The sequence below is a fragment of the Centrocercus urophasianus genome, unplaced genomic scaffold (genome assembly GCF_019232065.1).
Source record: "Centrocercus urophasianus isolate 14NV4802_14NV808 unplaced genomic scaffold, USGS_Curo_1.0 seq_42, whole genome shotgun sequence".
Taxonomy (NCBI): Eukaryota; Metazoa; Chordata; class Aves; order Galliformes; family Phasianidae; genus Centrocercus; species Centrocercus urophasianus.
The window spans coordinates 2,614,575-2,630,131 of NW_024885000.1; the positions used below are offsets into that span (position 1 = coordinate 2,614,575).

A 15,557-nucleotide genomic window follows, 5' to 3' on the forward strand; every position below is an offset into this window, starting at 1 on the left:
TGTGTGGAGCCCTTAAGGGAATGGTGTGCTTCTCCTTTCTTCCCAGATCTTGAACTGTGTGAATCCAGACAACGAGAACAGTCCAGAGATCCCTGTGAAGGTGCTGAACTGTGATACCATCACCCAGGTCAAAGAGAAAATCCTTGATGCGGTGTACAAGAACGTCCCCTATTCCCAGCGACCGAGAGCTGTTGACATGGATTTGGGTAGGGGCTTGATGCCTTCTCTGGGTGTCCCTTTTTACCTGTTGAGCATTTCTGTGGGCTCTTCGGGTTAGCCAAGTGGATGAGCCCATGGCTGTCCCCACTCTGAGCAATGCATCCATCACTTTTGCCTTGCAGAGTGGCGGCAGGGCCGCATCGCACGCGTGGTGCTGCAGGATGAAGACATCACCACCAAGATTGAAGGCGACTGGAAGCGACTGAACACCTTGCTGCACTACCAGGTGAGAGCAGGCCTGGGTAGGCAGCTCCCAGAAGGCTGCCGTGATGAAGGAACAGAAAGGCAGAAATTTAATTTCCAGGCAGACGGAGAGGTCACATTTGCATGAAAAACCTGAGTGGTTCAATGTGCTTCTGCATTAGACAGGAAAGCAAGCTTGACATGGATCTTAAAGAACCTAGCAGGGTTGAAAATTGGCTAAATTAAAGCTGCTAGCTGTGCTCGTGAGACAGAGCAAGGGGAGGGCTGAGCCTGTAGGGCTGCAAGTGGGCACAGAACGGAGGGCAGCAGGGAAAAGAGAGGGGATTCTGCCTTCCAAATCCCAGAGCCTTCCAAGTCAGCTCACAGGAGTCCTGCTACCAGCACCGTATAAACCAATCCTTGAACCTGAAGGTTTGTGCATCCAGCTTATCATGGGAGATGAATTCCGTTGTTTTTCACATCGGCTCCACCTGTCATTTGCAAGGGATTATCCAGCATGCAGGGAAGCAGTGAGGTTTCGTGATCTTCAGAAGTCAACTGAGGAAGTCACCAGTGAAACTTATGTTCTGATGTGAGCTGGGTGCTAAGGGAGGGACCGTCTTCATTTTGGTGCCTGTGGGAAACCCGAGCCATAAGTTTGGCCTTAAAATAAACAAAGTCCTGACAGCACTCACAGCACCGCAGCTATTCCTGCCACTTGAGTGTCAGCTTTGCTCTGGAACAAAGTGGAAGTTTGCTGCCAAGTACCTAAATAGGCAGCAGTCACACATGGCTCTGGCCACAGCTCCGTGCAGCCCGAATGGAGCTGTTTCAGCCATGAAACAAAGCCAAGTTCTCTGCACTGCAACAGGAATCTCGCCGAGGCAGAGCTTTTGCCAAAAACAAACAGCAGCGATTTTTATTATTTTTTTTTTCCTTTTGGTATTTCTACCATTTTATCCTTTTTTATGTTTTTGGTTTTTTTTTTTTTTTCTGTTCCAGTAATAAATGTTTTTATTAGGTATCAGAAATACAGATGCTCCAGGGCTGCACAGTAAAGCAAACATGCTGGGCAAAGGCACTGCTTAGAAGGGGGTATAAAATCAGTGCTGCCTCCGGCTCTGCTCTTTGGTTACTTAAGCCAGGATTGTTGGGCTGCAGAAAATGCATGGCACAGAGCATGGAGAGCTGCAGGGCAGCAGGGAAGGGCGAGTGGCATACAGCACATCTGTGCTTTGAGCTGCAGGAGGGGGATGGAGGCTGTTGCTGGCTTCTGGAGGACTGGAGAGATGATTTCTAGATTTATATACATACATATTTCATTTTCTACGTGTTTAGGCTGGTAAAAAAAAAAGCCAAAACAACCCACCATATATCTGCCTCAATTGGCAAAATGTACTCTTCGTGGGATGCAAAAGCTGGGTAGGATTTAAAAGGGCATTTTCGCCCTCTGTAATATTTTTGAACCACTTTATAGAATGATATAGAGAGCTGTAGGCCTGCTGCTTATTTCCTCATTTTTATAATAGGCGTATGGGTTAAATAGGTGCAGTGCTTTGCTGAAGTCTCTGGAGCTTTTGAACCACGTTGTATTACCTTTATGCAGTGTCCTTTTGGTTTGTGACATTAAACCTCATGGGAGAATCCCGCCCTGTGTGGCTCTACTGAAGAAAAATGAAACCCTGAATTGAATATTGAATGATTTACAGTAGCTCGTGCAGGGTTAACTAGGAGGCAGCAGAGCATGAGTACCTGTCAGGTACCAAGAGCCTGGAAGGGCTGAGAGATTAGAAAACTGCTTTAAGTGACAAATTAGAAGCAGAGAGGGAAGGAGCATCAGAAATGAGGATACGGCCGTGGAGCTGCTGGGCTGCATCTTGCTGGGAGGTGGCACAGAGGTGGCAGCCCAGCTCCAATCTTTCCTCTCCTGAAGGCATATTGTGCAGCAGGTTTCCAGCTGGGGGAAGGAAGAATCAGAATATTTCTGAAGTTGGGTTTAACGGCAGCGTGGCAGCAGCAGAATAAGGTGGGAAAGGAGCTTGTGTTCCCTAAGACACTGCTCTGTAGGTCAGCGTTTTTGGCTGAGCCATTGCACCCTGCGCTCAGTCAGTGGCAGTGCTCAGGGCATGGGGACCTATGCTGTCCCCACCCTGGGTTGCATCCCAGTGCTCAGCTTCCGAGGTGGAGCTGAGCTGAAGGGGCAGCTAATGACACCCCTGGATAATAATATGGCCACTGATTGTTCCTTCCATTGACTTAATAAATTGGATGGAGTGAGGCAGGAGCAGCGGAGGAAATGAGAAAGGTGTTGGGAGTGTTTTGCTCAGAAATATCTCGCTTCTGTGCTGTGCAACACAAGTGGCTGTTATTTCCACTCTCGTTAGCAATAATAACAACACCCATTTGCCTGAAACTTCATCGTAATGCACAGCAGGGCCGTGGTGCAGGAGCTGTGCTGCAGGCAGTGCTGGGTGCAGAGATTCCCACGAGACCCACAGGTCCTTAATTAACAGAAATGTGTTAAGAAACACCCAGTGGCTGTTGGATTTATTGGGAGGATAAAATTAAACATGGCTACTAAAGTCTGCCATAACCAAACCTTGTTAGCATTAATGTTCATTTATGGTTGGACTTCCCAGCATTTAATTCCCTCTCTGGAGCAGCAGAGGGATGGACGATTTAATACCCCTGAAAGATGGCTGTGTGACACTCTGGGCTGTAAATCAAACTTCTAAAGTTCATAAAAATTGTTAAAATAAAAAATGGTTTAATAGGAATGTTTTATGGCCCGTAACATTATCAGGGCTGTTTTATTCCCTCTGCATTGTTACTTGAATTGGATCACAACAATTCTTGAGATTCTCATTTTTGTTGCATAAAACGCAATCTTAAATCAGAATGACCAAAGCAATCTTCAATCTGTCCCTTGATTTATCACTGCTTTCCTTTGATCTCTGCTCCTAAGGGTCTGACCCAGCATGGGGCTCAGCACCAGAAGCCCAGGGCTGCCAGCAAGACCTTTCTCCTTCACCCAAGGAACCCAGCGTTGTGCCATCAGCTCTGTGCCAACCTGAGCATTTCTGTTGTCTGCACTGTCTGGCTCACCTCTTCTCTCTCCCCTCCCCAGGTGTCAGACCGCTCTGTTGTGGCTCTTGTCCCCAAGCAGACCTCCTCCTACAACATCCCTGCCTCCGCCAGCATCTCCCGCACATCCATCAGCAGATATGGTGAGGAGCAGAGCTGCTTTAAACAAGGATGTGTCTTGGTGGGTGTAGGGGCTGCCTTGGCCTGAAAGAATCAGGTGCAAAAAAAGCAGCAGCTTGCCCCAAAGAACTGCAGCACTCTGTCAGAAGGAAACTGCATTTGTGTGCCAAACAGAAAAAATGTGCTTCGCTGCTGGCTTTTTGCAAAGGCTTTTCCATCTGTGAGCAGAGCAGCAGAAAGGAGCGGAGAGTTTGGAACTAGATGATCTTTTAAGGTACCTTCCAACTTCAGCCATTCTATGAGTCTACGAATCTGAGAGGGGAAAAGGAAGCACCAAGGAGCACATCATGAGCAGCCCATGGGAATGTGGGACTGGGGAAGGCCCTGGGAATGGCTTTTGGCTCAGAGGGTGCTGCACCTAGAGCCATAGAGTCATTAAGGTTGGTAAAGACCTCTGAGATCACCATGTCCAGCCATCAACCACAGCACCTTTCTGCAAGGAGAGCAGACTCTGTTCTCTTTGTAAGCAGGGCTGCAGGGGAGGGAAAAAATAACAATTCCTTCATCTGTTCTTCCTGTAAGTGGAGGATCCTGACATCTCAGCTAATGGGTCAGAAATGGTAACAGCAGTGTGAACTCGATGCGCTAGCATTCGTGCTCCTGGGAATTGGTTATTTGCATAATGGCACGGTTAAGGCACTTTGCAGATGGTCCCTAAAGACTCCACGCTCTGAATAAATGAGTCTGCTAGGTGCCAGGTGTGCATTTATAGTGCTAAATCCACAATGATGGTAATAATATACTTTCATAAAAGGCAGCGGTGGCAAAATCTCTAGCACGCTGATTCTCATTATCTTGCATTATGCAGAGCGTTGTGCAGAAGAGGGGGCTCCTGGCAAACCCGTCTCCCTGTCCTGGTTATAGCTCCCCAAACAATTTATTCTCTCAAACTGGGCATCCTTGTTGCAGGAAAGCCCTCAGTCAGGCTTTCTGGTCCAGAACGTTTCTGCTGGGCAGCACAACACAACTGCAGCCCACTGCTTTGGCTCTGCAGGGGATGGGAAAACCAAAGCCAGGTCACACCACCACAGGAGTCCTCAGGGCTCATCGATCTCTGCCACGTGAAAAAGCCTCTGTGAGCCACCAATGTGAATTATCATTCCTCCCGTTAAGATTAATACTTCTAATTGCGCCGACAGAATTTAAATGAGATACTTATTTACTTTCCCCATTATATATCAGTACAGAGCTACGCTTAAAAATAGAATTACTAGATGCTTCCTTAGCCGTCCCCCTGTCTGTCTCCTTAATTATATCAGTTGGAGTACTCATTTATCTAAGCCCTAATCAGGGATGAAAATCTAGCTAGTTTTGTAATGAGCTGCACACTTCCCCTGGCTGATTTATGATTGATCTCCTTCCTCTTGCTGGGAAGGGCAAGCAGCAAACTGAAGGCTCAACTTAGGAGAACACACAAGGTTCCCACAGAACAAAGGAATTCAGTGAGAGTACAAAAATGAGCAGTGCATGACTCACGTTGGCCTCGCCGAGTTGTTAGCACCTTGTCTTGGCTCACAGAGGATGGTGTCCGGGGTGGCACATCGCTTGGCAAGTTCCACATCCCTCATCCCTTCTTGGTCTCCGTGCCAATAGGGTAGATCCCATTGCCTCTGCTCCTTGCTTCTATGAGGCTCTGTGATCAGAGTCCAGCTCCAGTTGCTCTAAGAAAGCCTCAGGAAGAAGAACCATTTCTTCTGCACTTACTATGTACAAAATATTGGTATTGGGAGACGATGGTGTTGCGTGCATGAGCTGGGATCATGGGGCATCATCCCTCACGGAGCTGTTGTGTTGCAGGTAAGGGATGAAAATGCAGGGGGAGAAGCCTCACATCTGAGTGCAGAAGGAGAAAGCTTCAGTCTGGGGGATTCTGTTCTTGGTGAAGACCAGCATGTGCTTTGTTTATAAGTGCACGGCCTATTTTGGCAAATTTCATTTTGTACGGTATTGCATTCCACTGCCCTGCAAAAACAAATCAGAGCAGATGATTCTGGCATTAACGAGAGCAGTGCCATCCCCGAGCAGAGGCAGGTGGAAGGAGGCATTACACTGAGCGTGCTCTCTCCTCTCACACTCAGATTCCACCTTCCGTTACACTGGCAGCCCTGACAGCCTGCGCTCCCGAGCCCCCATGATCACCCCAGACCTGGAGAGTGGTGTCAAAGTCTGGCACCTGGTGAAAAACCACGACCATGGTGACCAGAAGGAGGGGGACCGGGGCAGCAAGATGGTGTCCGAGATCTACCTGACAAGGCTGCTGGCTACAAAGGTAAATGGTGTGCTAAGCTTGCCTGGGAGATGCCCAGGAAGGGATGTCCATGTGGTCACTGGGGATCCTCAGCCCCCTGCCATGCCCTGGGGGTTCATTTCCATAGAGCCATTGAGTTGCTTGGATGGGGAGGGACCTCAAACATCACCCAGTTCCAACCTTCAAATTTACCCCTGAGTTTATGAATGCTTCCCCCTTATCAGCAGTGCAAGCCCAGTTTCTAAACTGAGCTGTTTAAATAGCTGTTTGCCCAGAGAGGCTGTGGATGCCCCATCCTTGGAGGTGTTCAAGGCCAGGTTGGATGGGGCCCTGGGCAGCCTGGTCTGGTATTAAAGGGGAGGTTGGTGGCCCTGCCTGTGACAGGGGGTTGGAGATTTGTGATCCTTAAGGTCCCTTCCAGCCCCGGCCATTCTGTGAAATAACAATAAAGCAACTTAACCAAGCTCGCTTTCCTTTCAGTGGTATAAAAAACCCATACATATGCTTTGCTGTAGGATACAGGCAAGCCCCCAAAATTGGAGTACTTATGCAACAGCAGTTTCTAACATCAATCCCAAATTAGCAACTACCAAGCAGGCATATCCCAAAATATCCCTCACCAAAACAAACAAACAAACAAAAAAAAGCCATCCCCAAAAAACAAAAGCTGCCATGCTGCTCCCATCAGGGCACGCTGCAGAAGTTTGTGGATGACCTCTTTGAGACGCTGTTCAGCACGGTGCACCGCGGCAGCGCGCTCCCCTTGGCCATCAAGTACATGTTTGACTTCCTGGACGAGCAGGCAGATAAGCACGGCATCCACGACACAGATGTACGGCACACCTGGAAGAGCAATTGGTAAGATGTGGCTGTTGTGGTGGGGGGAAAAATTGATGGCAGAGCTGTCAGAAGGGCCGGAGCAACACGGCGCTGTAGCCCCAGTGCGTAAATGCAGCACGGAGCCATGCAGACCCCTTCACAGCACTGCTGTCCCACACAGATGGGGCTCTGAGTGCCAATCCTGAGCTTAGCCTTCCCCAAACAATGGAGCTATTACAGCTCTGCTCTTCTGTTATTTTAGGATTAAAAGCTCTGTGGGTTGGAAATCTACCTCTGCAAGAGAGGGGAAGGAAAAAAAAGCCCACAACAAATGGCTGTTCCCTGAAGACTTTGTGCATTCCCCCAAGTCCCACATGGCTTTAAAAGCCTCTAATCACCATGTCTGCAAAAGCTGCATTCCCTGCTAAGGCAGTGGGGAGCAAAAAAACAATTTATTGAAAGCATCAGAAGGAGTTATTAGGATAAAAACGTTTGAATCACAAATAGAGATGAGTCTTCTTGAAGCAGTGACAAGGAAAGCACCGTGGGGTGGGGGTTTCTGTGCTGGCACCGCTGGGGGCTCTGACCCACATGTGGGCTCTGACCCTGCTGGGTGCTGATAGCTGCAGGGTTGCTGGGGAATGGAGCAGAGGGGAAATGGAGCAGAGCAGCAATGCCAGAATTGTTCTGGAGGATGGAGAGAGGCGTAGGCTGCTGGAGGAGGTCAGAGCAGAAGGAGCTGCAGGACAGAGCTGATGCGATGGAGGGGAGGGCATGGGCACTGCAGAGTGCAGCTGAGCTGCTGGCCCGTGGTGCAGTAAGAGTTAAGGCTGCAGCCCTCCGTGCATAGCTGGATGGAGAGAGCCAAGACTTGAAAGGTAATAGAAGGCAGCAGCTGCTTTTTTGATCCTGCTGTACAGCCAAAGAAAAAAGGAATAATAATTCCCCTTTGATTGTGAAGGCCTTGGGATCTGGGGACAAAGCCGATGATGGGCACAGAGGTGACCACACTGCCCCGGGCTCAGCCCCACTCCTCGGCCACCACAGAGGGAATGCACAGCACAGGAAGGATCTGTTCAGGCTTTTCTTAACATCCAGTTTTGTTTCTTGGTTTCCCTGCAGCCTCCCTCTCCGCTTCTGGGTGAACGTGATCAAAAACCCGCAGTTCGTCTTTGACATCCACAAAGGCAGCATCACGGATGCCTGCCTCTCGGTTGTGGCTCAGACCTTCATGGACTCATGCTCCACCTCCGAGCACCGCCTGGGCAAGGATTCCCCATCCAACAAGCTGCTGTACGCCAAGGACATCCCCAGTTACAAGAGCTGGGTGGAGAGGTAGGAGCTGGGCGGAGAGGTTGGAGTCATAGCATCCCAGTGACAAGATCCCAAGGAGAAGAGGGGGTATTTTATCCTCCCTGCTCCTCACCGAGCCTTTGGTCCCTGCAGGTATTATGCAGACATTGCCAAGCTGCCAGCCATCAGCGACCAGGACATGAATGCATACCTGGCTGAGCAGTCACGTCTGCATTCAGCTGAGTTCAACATGCTGAGCGCACTCAACGAGATCTATTCCTACGTCAGCAAATACAGCGAGGAGGTGGGTGCCCTTGGGAAGGGGACATGGGGACATTCCCCTCATTGCAGCATGGCTGTAGTTTGTGTGGCTGGTGCCCACATCTGTTCTGTTTGTGTGCAGTGAGGCTCAGGTCTTGCTCTGTAGCATTTGTCCCAGGAGAACTGATAGCTGAAATATTGGGTGAGCAACTCCATTCCTCAGCCTTGGCACAAGTGCATCTCACTCCTAAATGCAGTAAAAAAATCCTCGTGACCCAGTGAAACTCCCCTTGAATGTCCCTGTCCTTTGGGAACAGCATAGTACAAGTCCCTGGTGCATTGGTGCTCACTCCTGTTTGCACAGAATTCCTGGCAGTCTGAGCTCATTTAATGAATGCTTCACTTGAAACCAAGTTCTCACCATCTGTTCCACCCCTTCATTTCAGTGCAAAAAGAACCTATTTTGCAATTATGTCCATTAAAAGGAAGGGTTTTGTCATTTAATTGCATGTATGCATTTGTGATACAGTACTGTAGCATTTTTCCAATTAGATTTTAAAATCCCATAACTTTCATGCTAAATGAGACGAGGAATGTGGAGCCCGAGGTACAGGGCTCTGCACTGAGCAGCCCAGCAAGCAGAGGAGCACGGCTGGCTGCTCACTGCACTGCTTCACCATTTGTTACTGAAGAATTATATTCCACTACAGAACTATTAGAGTGAGACTGAGGGATTTATGATCAGTGGGGAACCTCAGAAGCTACACATCCTAAGGAAGTGTTGGCCCTACTGCTCCATCCCAATTTCTCTTGCTGTCAACTACTCCTGAGGAAACACGGGGCATTTTGCTACTCTGGGAATGTTCCCCTGCCATCCTGGGGCCCTGATCTGTCTGGTGTTTTTCACAGGCTCTTTCTGCCCCTTGAAGCACATCAATGCTCCGTGTTACTCGTGCCTTCCTACCCTGCAGTCCTGCCCACCCTCTGCTCTCTCACTGATTTCTTTCTCTTTTTTCTTTCTGTGTCAGCTCATTGGGGCTTTGGAGCAGGACGAACAGGCACGGAGGCAGCGTCTGGCATACAAAGTAGAGCAACTCATTGGTGCCATGTCCATCGAGAGCTGAAGGAAGGCTGCAGTGCGCACGGACAGCGAGGGGCAAGAGCATGGCACGGATGCCTGGGGATTCAGAGGGAGAACAAGCAGAAAGGCACTGCACACCCCAACAACCACCCTCATCAAGGGGAGCAGGGATGGCCCAGGGCCTGGCTGCGCTCAAAATCACATGGGATCTGGTTTGAAAAGGCAGGAAGATCAAGAGACAAAGCACCGCAATCAGCGTTAACTCGAGGTGGATGGCTTCTGGTATTCATGGAAAGGTAGAACCTGCAACGTCTGGATGTGTCCATGGCTGCTGCTTTGCATGAAAATCGTCTGATGTATATTAGGAAATAAAACTTTATTTAAAGGTGTTTTTGGAAAAAAAAAAAAAAAAAGGAAAAAAAAAATAGAATCAGAACAAAATCCACAAGCCACAGAGATTACCTTGGCAGCCAGGTTCGGTCCTGGTCCCATCCTCGCCATGCCCTGAGGATGTGCTCAGGCATCTGCAAATGGTCTGTTACACCAACTGGAAAGTCTGGAAGACAGCAGTCTTATTGGGATCTTACAAAAAATATGAGCACAAGTTTGCACCACACCTGTCCACACAAGCAAGATAGCAGCTTAGCCAGAAATAGTTCACTGGCTGAGTAACTTGTAGGCACTAGAAGGAAATTGTTGTGAATTGCAAAACCATCCAATCATCCAACTTGTCTTGAAATCCAGCTTTATCTATGTATTTATACGGTGTCTATATATATATATATATTTTAAATCTCATTTACTGTTGAATGCAGAAGGATCCTGTTGAAGCGCGGTGCTCTTGCAGCCATGGCAGGAGGAGAGCGGAGCTGTCTGTGGTTTTTGCAGTAAAACCAACCCCAAACCCAATGTTTACAGTGAGCAATACTTGAAATGCCGAGCTGTGGCAAGATGCTGTTTATTATTCTCTGTTTGACTTCGGACCAGAGAAGCACGGGATCGTAGGTGATGTCACCCACGGGGCAGGCCCATGGCTTTCATTTCCGTGAAGGAAGGGAAAGAAATCTCTGCTCTAGACAAGGGAAACCCATAGGCAGCGCTGTCAGTGCCAGCTGCTGTCCGTGTGTCTGTCCAAGCATCTTGTCCTTACCTTCCGTTCTTCGCTGGCCCAATGGCACGTCTTCTTGTGGCCAGGCAGATGTCTGTGAGTGTTATTTCTTTAAAAGACACCAAAGCTTATGTGTCCCTTTGTAGAGTGCCAGGATGGGAAGGAGCTCTGTAAATATTCCCCTCTGTAATAAATGCTGATATCTGCGCAGGCTGCGACAGGGAGGACAGGGCCGTTGGACCTGATGGGGAGAGAGGCATCAACCATGGGAGCTGACAGCAGCAGAGTCCCTCCTCAGACTGCTTCTTCCCAGATGCCAAGGAGAAGCACGCTGGATGCTTGGGATATTTGAGCACGATGCTGTGGAGCTGCACCATAAGTCACCAGGTGGGGTGGTCTGGACCTCGGTCTGCTGCGTGCAGCAAAAGAGAAGCAATTTCTGTGAGCACCAGGAGTGAGGTGGCTCTTGTTGAGGGGATGAGGTCCCAGGGCCAGCAGGAGGAGCTGACACGCATCCAAACATCTCAGGAAACTCAGTGTTGTAATGACCCTTTGCTGAAAGCCATGCTGAGCCCACTTGCTTCTGTGCATTTTTCTGGGTCAGTTGGTAGTGTGGAGGAAGATCTGGTGGTCAGCCTCATGCAGCACAGTCTGAGTTGTGTGATGAGAGGCTCTGAGATGGGAGAGCTGTGCAGAGAGAGGCGTAGGAAGGATGTATGTTGTTGTAGTCATTGCTTTGAGTATTGATGTTCAGACTGTTCACCAAATCCTTATGGTACTCTGGAACACTCAAAATGGTTTTCAAACACTTCTGAATATTGATCTAAATAGTTATTTCTGTGGGACTGATAAAATACGACTATACCCAAAGCAAAGACCTGGATGCTGCTGGCTGTGCTGCCATGCAGCCTGCATTTTGCTTACTGCCCATCTCTCCATGAGGCTTTTGCACAGCCAGGTCCCTGTCTCCTGGCCAAGCTGCGTGGAGCTGAGGAGAACAGGGAAACCAAGAGGAGCTCATTGCAGAACAGTGGGGTACTGAGGTCTGAGTGGTTTCCACGGAAGACAGCAGGAATAGCTCTTCATCCATCACCGTGGAGGCATCAGGAGGATGGCGTAGAAGCAGCACGGTGCTGACTGGAAGGAGTGGTCTGTAGATAAACCACCGAGCATCTACTTGTGATGGTAGCCATGAATTATGGATCTTCATGGTCAGTTACATGGGATGAAGCAACATATCCCCTCGGGGCAAAGAACTTGTAATCTATTGCCCTGCTTGCATCCAACTCTTCGGTTACTCTTTGAAGAGGAAACTGAAAAGCTCCAAGGGGCATTTCCTCTGCACTGCAGCAAATGGACTCAAGGTTTGGTCAGGAGGGGCAGTGACTTTGCCTTAGATGAAATGATTTCACCTCTGTCTCGTGGCCCCTTCCTCCTGCGGGGCTGTTGGTGTTGTGGTTCTCCAGTTCACTTCGTTTCAGGTATTTTGACATCAAAGTGGGAGACGTCACTTTCTGGAATCTCTCTGCCTGATGTCAATGCTTAAATAATTCCATTTAATCTTCTGCTCATGTACTATCAAAGCACCCACTCCAAGGGGGAGCAAGGTGCTAATCAAATGCTTCTCCACCTTGAAAGCCTTTATTAAAAGCCCATATACCAGAGTCTAACTTACAGGCAAGCTCGTCTCTGCAGGAGCCCTGCTGTGGAATACCCAGCACCGTGCAGAGGTGCAGTCCCCTCCATGCCATAAGGGATGGATTTATGCTTAAAGGAGGGCAGGACACATCAAAACAGCTGGGTTGCTGTGGACTCCCTGGGGCCTTCAGCGGGGATGGGACACACGGTGCTGGGACACGTGGGGTTGGCAGGCGCAGCTGCCCGGCGCGGAGCCACCAGAGACCTCCATCACAGCAGTGCCTTCAACACTCTGTCTTAACAATGGCCCGGTCCTGTAGAAATTACCCACCCTGCCTTGAAATGGACCTCACCAAAAACATCGTAACGTACCCAGCAGTTTGGGTGAGCACAGGGAAGCCAATAGCAAGAGGACGTAATGCTCTCTGTTTGTGTTCTGTGTGATGCTGACCTCAGTGCAAGTCCTTGCTGTCGGTCCAAGGCTCAGAGCACTGAGCTGCCCACTGCTCCAGTGCAATCCTGGGATGCTCCAGTGCCTCCAGCCCTCACCCAGCCCTACTCCTGCTTGCTGGTCTCTCTCCACTCCATTCCCAGTGCTCAGCTCAAAATGGACCGAGTGGAGCAAGAGAGGGCATCGTGAGGACTCATGAGTGGCCGTACCTTGGAGAAAAGAAAAAAGTGTTTGGGGATGGTTAAGTAATTGATATCAAAGATGCGCTAAAATGCCACAAAATTTGCCATCCAGTTTGGGAATGGCGTTCGTGCCACAGTTTGTGAACCGTTGAGGCAGGGAGCTGCTGCCCTGCCTGTGGATGCGTGCTGGGTGAGCTGGGAGAGCCATGGATGTGTCCTTGGTGAGAGCCCCGTTTTGCCCCGTGCTGTCCTGCTCTCACGTAGGCAGGACTTTATTTTAACTGGACATTGGATGGGAAAATAATGAGATTAAGGATGTTGGTGTACGCTGTGAAGAAGATGCGTTCTGGATCCGCTGGGCTGAGCAAAGCTGAACGCACGATTTCGGTGTGGTTTGGGTTTAGAGGGGAAGAGGATGGAAGTCCTCAGAGGGATTTTCTCCTCGTGGAAGGCGCTGCTCAAAGCACATGGCACCATGGGTTGGCACAGGGTGGCACAGGGTGGCAGGTGTTGTGGCCATGCTGTGGGCACGGCAGTGTCTGTGTGCTTGTTCTTGTCCCCGTGTCACCCCCTTCTCCTTCTTCCTTTCTGAAAGTGGAATATAATAATGACAAAACGTGTCTTCCTGCAGCATCTGATCTGCAGGGTCCATCCATTGCATGGACAGTGCCCCAAACTCTGGGCCTCCAAAGGGGAGGGAACACACAGGTACTAAAACTTCTGGGATCCCCAGAAACGAGGCCCCATAATGTCATAGAATGTAGAGGTATCGATCGTGGAACAGATTTTTATGTTTTTCTGCCCCGCTCCTTACAGTAAATGATGCCATTTCTAGGGGTTGTGTGTTGGCAGGAATAACGAATGGATTTGTATCCGTACCCATTCCACCTTATTGTTCTCTGGTTCCTCCCCTCCCATTATACTTGACACACTGGAGTTCTGTATTATATATTTTTTTTTAAGATGATTGTCTGTTTGTTTGGTTTATTTTTTGGTTGTTGTTTTTATAAGTGCTGTGGAAAAATAAAAAAAAAAAATGTAAGAAAGTTTAAGTATTTAAAAATGTTCCAAGGAAAAAGGGGGTTTTGTTATTATTCTAATATATTATTGTGTACCTATTGTAAATATGAAACACTCCTATTTTGCAAGCCAAGGACTCACTTTGTACTGTTGTTATATATAAATAAAGTTTACTGGTTAAAAAAACAACAACAAAAAGCACGGCGTGAGTGGGTCCTTCTGTTCTGCCGCGTGGTGTGCAGCAGTTCTGCCTTTGCAACAGGAAATACTTGGCTGTGATGAGGTGAGAATGCTCATTGGGTGCAGGTGGGCACGCGGGGGTCGGTGGGGCCGAGCTTTGTCTGTGGTGAAGGGACAAAGGGGAGGGGGCTGCAGCTTTGTTTGGCCCCTCTTTCTGCTTTTTCAGATCCTCCGCTGCAGGGTTTTTTGCTCCATGTCTTCAGGAAGTGCTAGATGTCATCCTGAAGGCAGCAGAAGGTCCCTCCTCCGGGCAGCTTTCCTTGCATGGGACAGAGAATACAGGATCCGGATCGGCAGCGCTCGGTGGTGGGAATGAGCACGCAAATGGTGTTTGCCAATCGATCAGGTGGGCCCTTCATTTCTTTCCCCATTGAGATGATTGGTCCTCACGGTAAAACGCGTTTGCTTTCATTTCATAAATTCAAGCTAACGTTTGAGCAAATGCTGAGAGGCGTCTGCTGAGTGGTAGGAATCAGCAAGTGACTTCTCCAGCAGCTGTCTGTCAACTTTAATGACCAATATGGTTGCAATTACAGCAATGAACTTTCTCTAACAGCCCCAAATTACTCCGCATGATGATAAGTGACAGAAAAACAGAGACCCTTAAGGAAAGACTGAAAAAGAAACACGGGGATCTCAAACGAGAGGTTTCACCGCTTCTTCTGAAGGGTCTTGGTTTCTCCTTTTTAAATGAGGTAATTGAAAGGATAAATCCAAGGCAGGAGGCGGCTCGCAGCAGGGAGCTCCGTGCTGCCCCGAGATGTGGTTTTATTCAGCCACTTGACACCGAGTCCGCTTGTTTTAGTGCAGTGCTAACAGGCTGATGGGAAGCTCTTCCTATTTGAAGCTAATGCAAATATGTCAGGGAGACAGCCTGCTCCTCAGGCAGGTCATTTCGTCTTATTTTGTTCACATTGAGAGCAAAGCTTGACACGAATGCTAGGAAGCAGCTGGGCCGCATCCTGCTTGCTGCCTGCCACCTGAACCAGCAGAGCTCAGCCTTTTGCAGATCCATCCCATGGTCTCCACCTGCAGCTGTTTGTGCTAAACTGGGAGGTGCTGGGATGGAGCATCTTTGTGGATGTCTTGCAGAGCTGAAAAACAGTAGAGGAGACGATCGCTTTTCATCTGTGCTCTGGGTTAATCCACATGGGAAGACATGAAGTGAGATACCCAGAGCTTTCCAAAAGGCTGCAGGAGGGGAAGGGACGTGCAGGAGCCCCAGGGATGCTAGGACCTGCTCTGACTCACCCTGTGCTGTAGCAGAGATGCTGGTGGCAGCAGCAGGGCCCTTTTCCACCCCCTGGGAATGTGATTGGCTCCTTCAGCTCCTCAAAGTCAAAAGGAATTTCGACGTGAATCGAAAGCATTAAACGGGGTAATTTGTATTCATCTGAGCCCTGTTCATATATTTAATATAATAAGTATACTCAATTAAAACTACATTTTATCTGGCATGCACTTCCCAGGGCTTTATCGGCACTGACAAGGTCAAGTGATGCTTAGTAAAGGTTATATAAAATGCAGATGGCTCAGAGCCCTCAGTCAGT

General features: G+C 49.0%; 1 protein-coding gene across 1 annotated transcript in view; it reads left to right on the forward strand.

The window, feature by feature from the left end:
* The window catches only part of PLXNA2 (plexin A2), a 99,083-nt gene extending 85,162 nt beyond the window's left edge, over nt 1-13,921 (forward strand). Inside the window, exons 25-32 of the mRNA XM_042833739.1 lie at nt 47-206; nt 342-445; nt 3,530-3,629; nt 5,745-5,935; nt 6,603-6,772; nt 7,856-8,068; nt 8,180-8,330; nt 9,316-13,921. Of these exons, the coding sequence (XP_042689673.1) occupies nt 47-206; nt 342-445; nt 3,530-3,629; nt 5,745-5,935; nt 6,603-6,772; nt 7,856-8,068; nt 8,180-8,330; nt 9,316-9,411 (1,185 nt within the window). The 3' untranslated portion in view covers nt 9,412-13,921. The remainder of the gene's footprint in view (nt 1-46; nt 207-341; nt 446-3,529; nt 3,630-5,744; nt 5,936-6,602; nt 6,773-7,855; nt 8,069-8,179; nt 8,331-9,315) is intronic.
* Nucleotides 13,922-15,557: the final 1,636 nt, after the last annotated feature.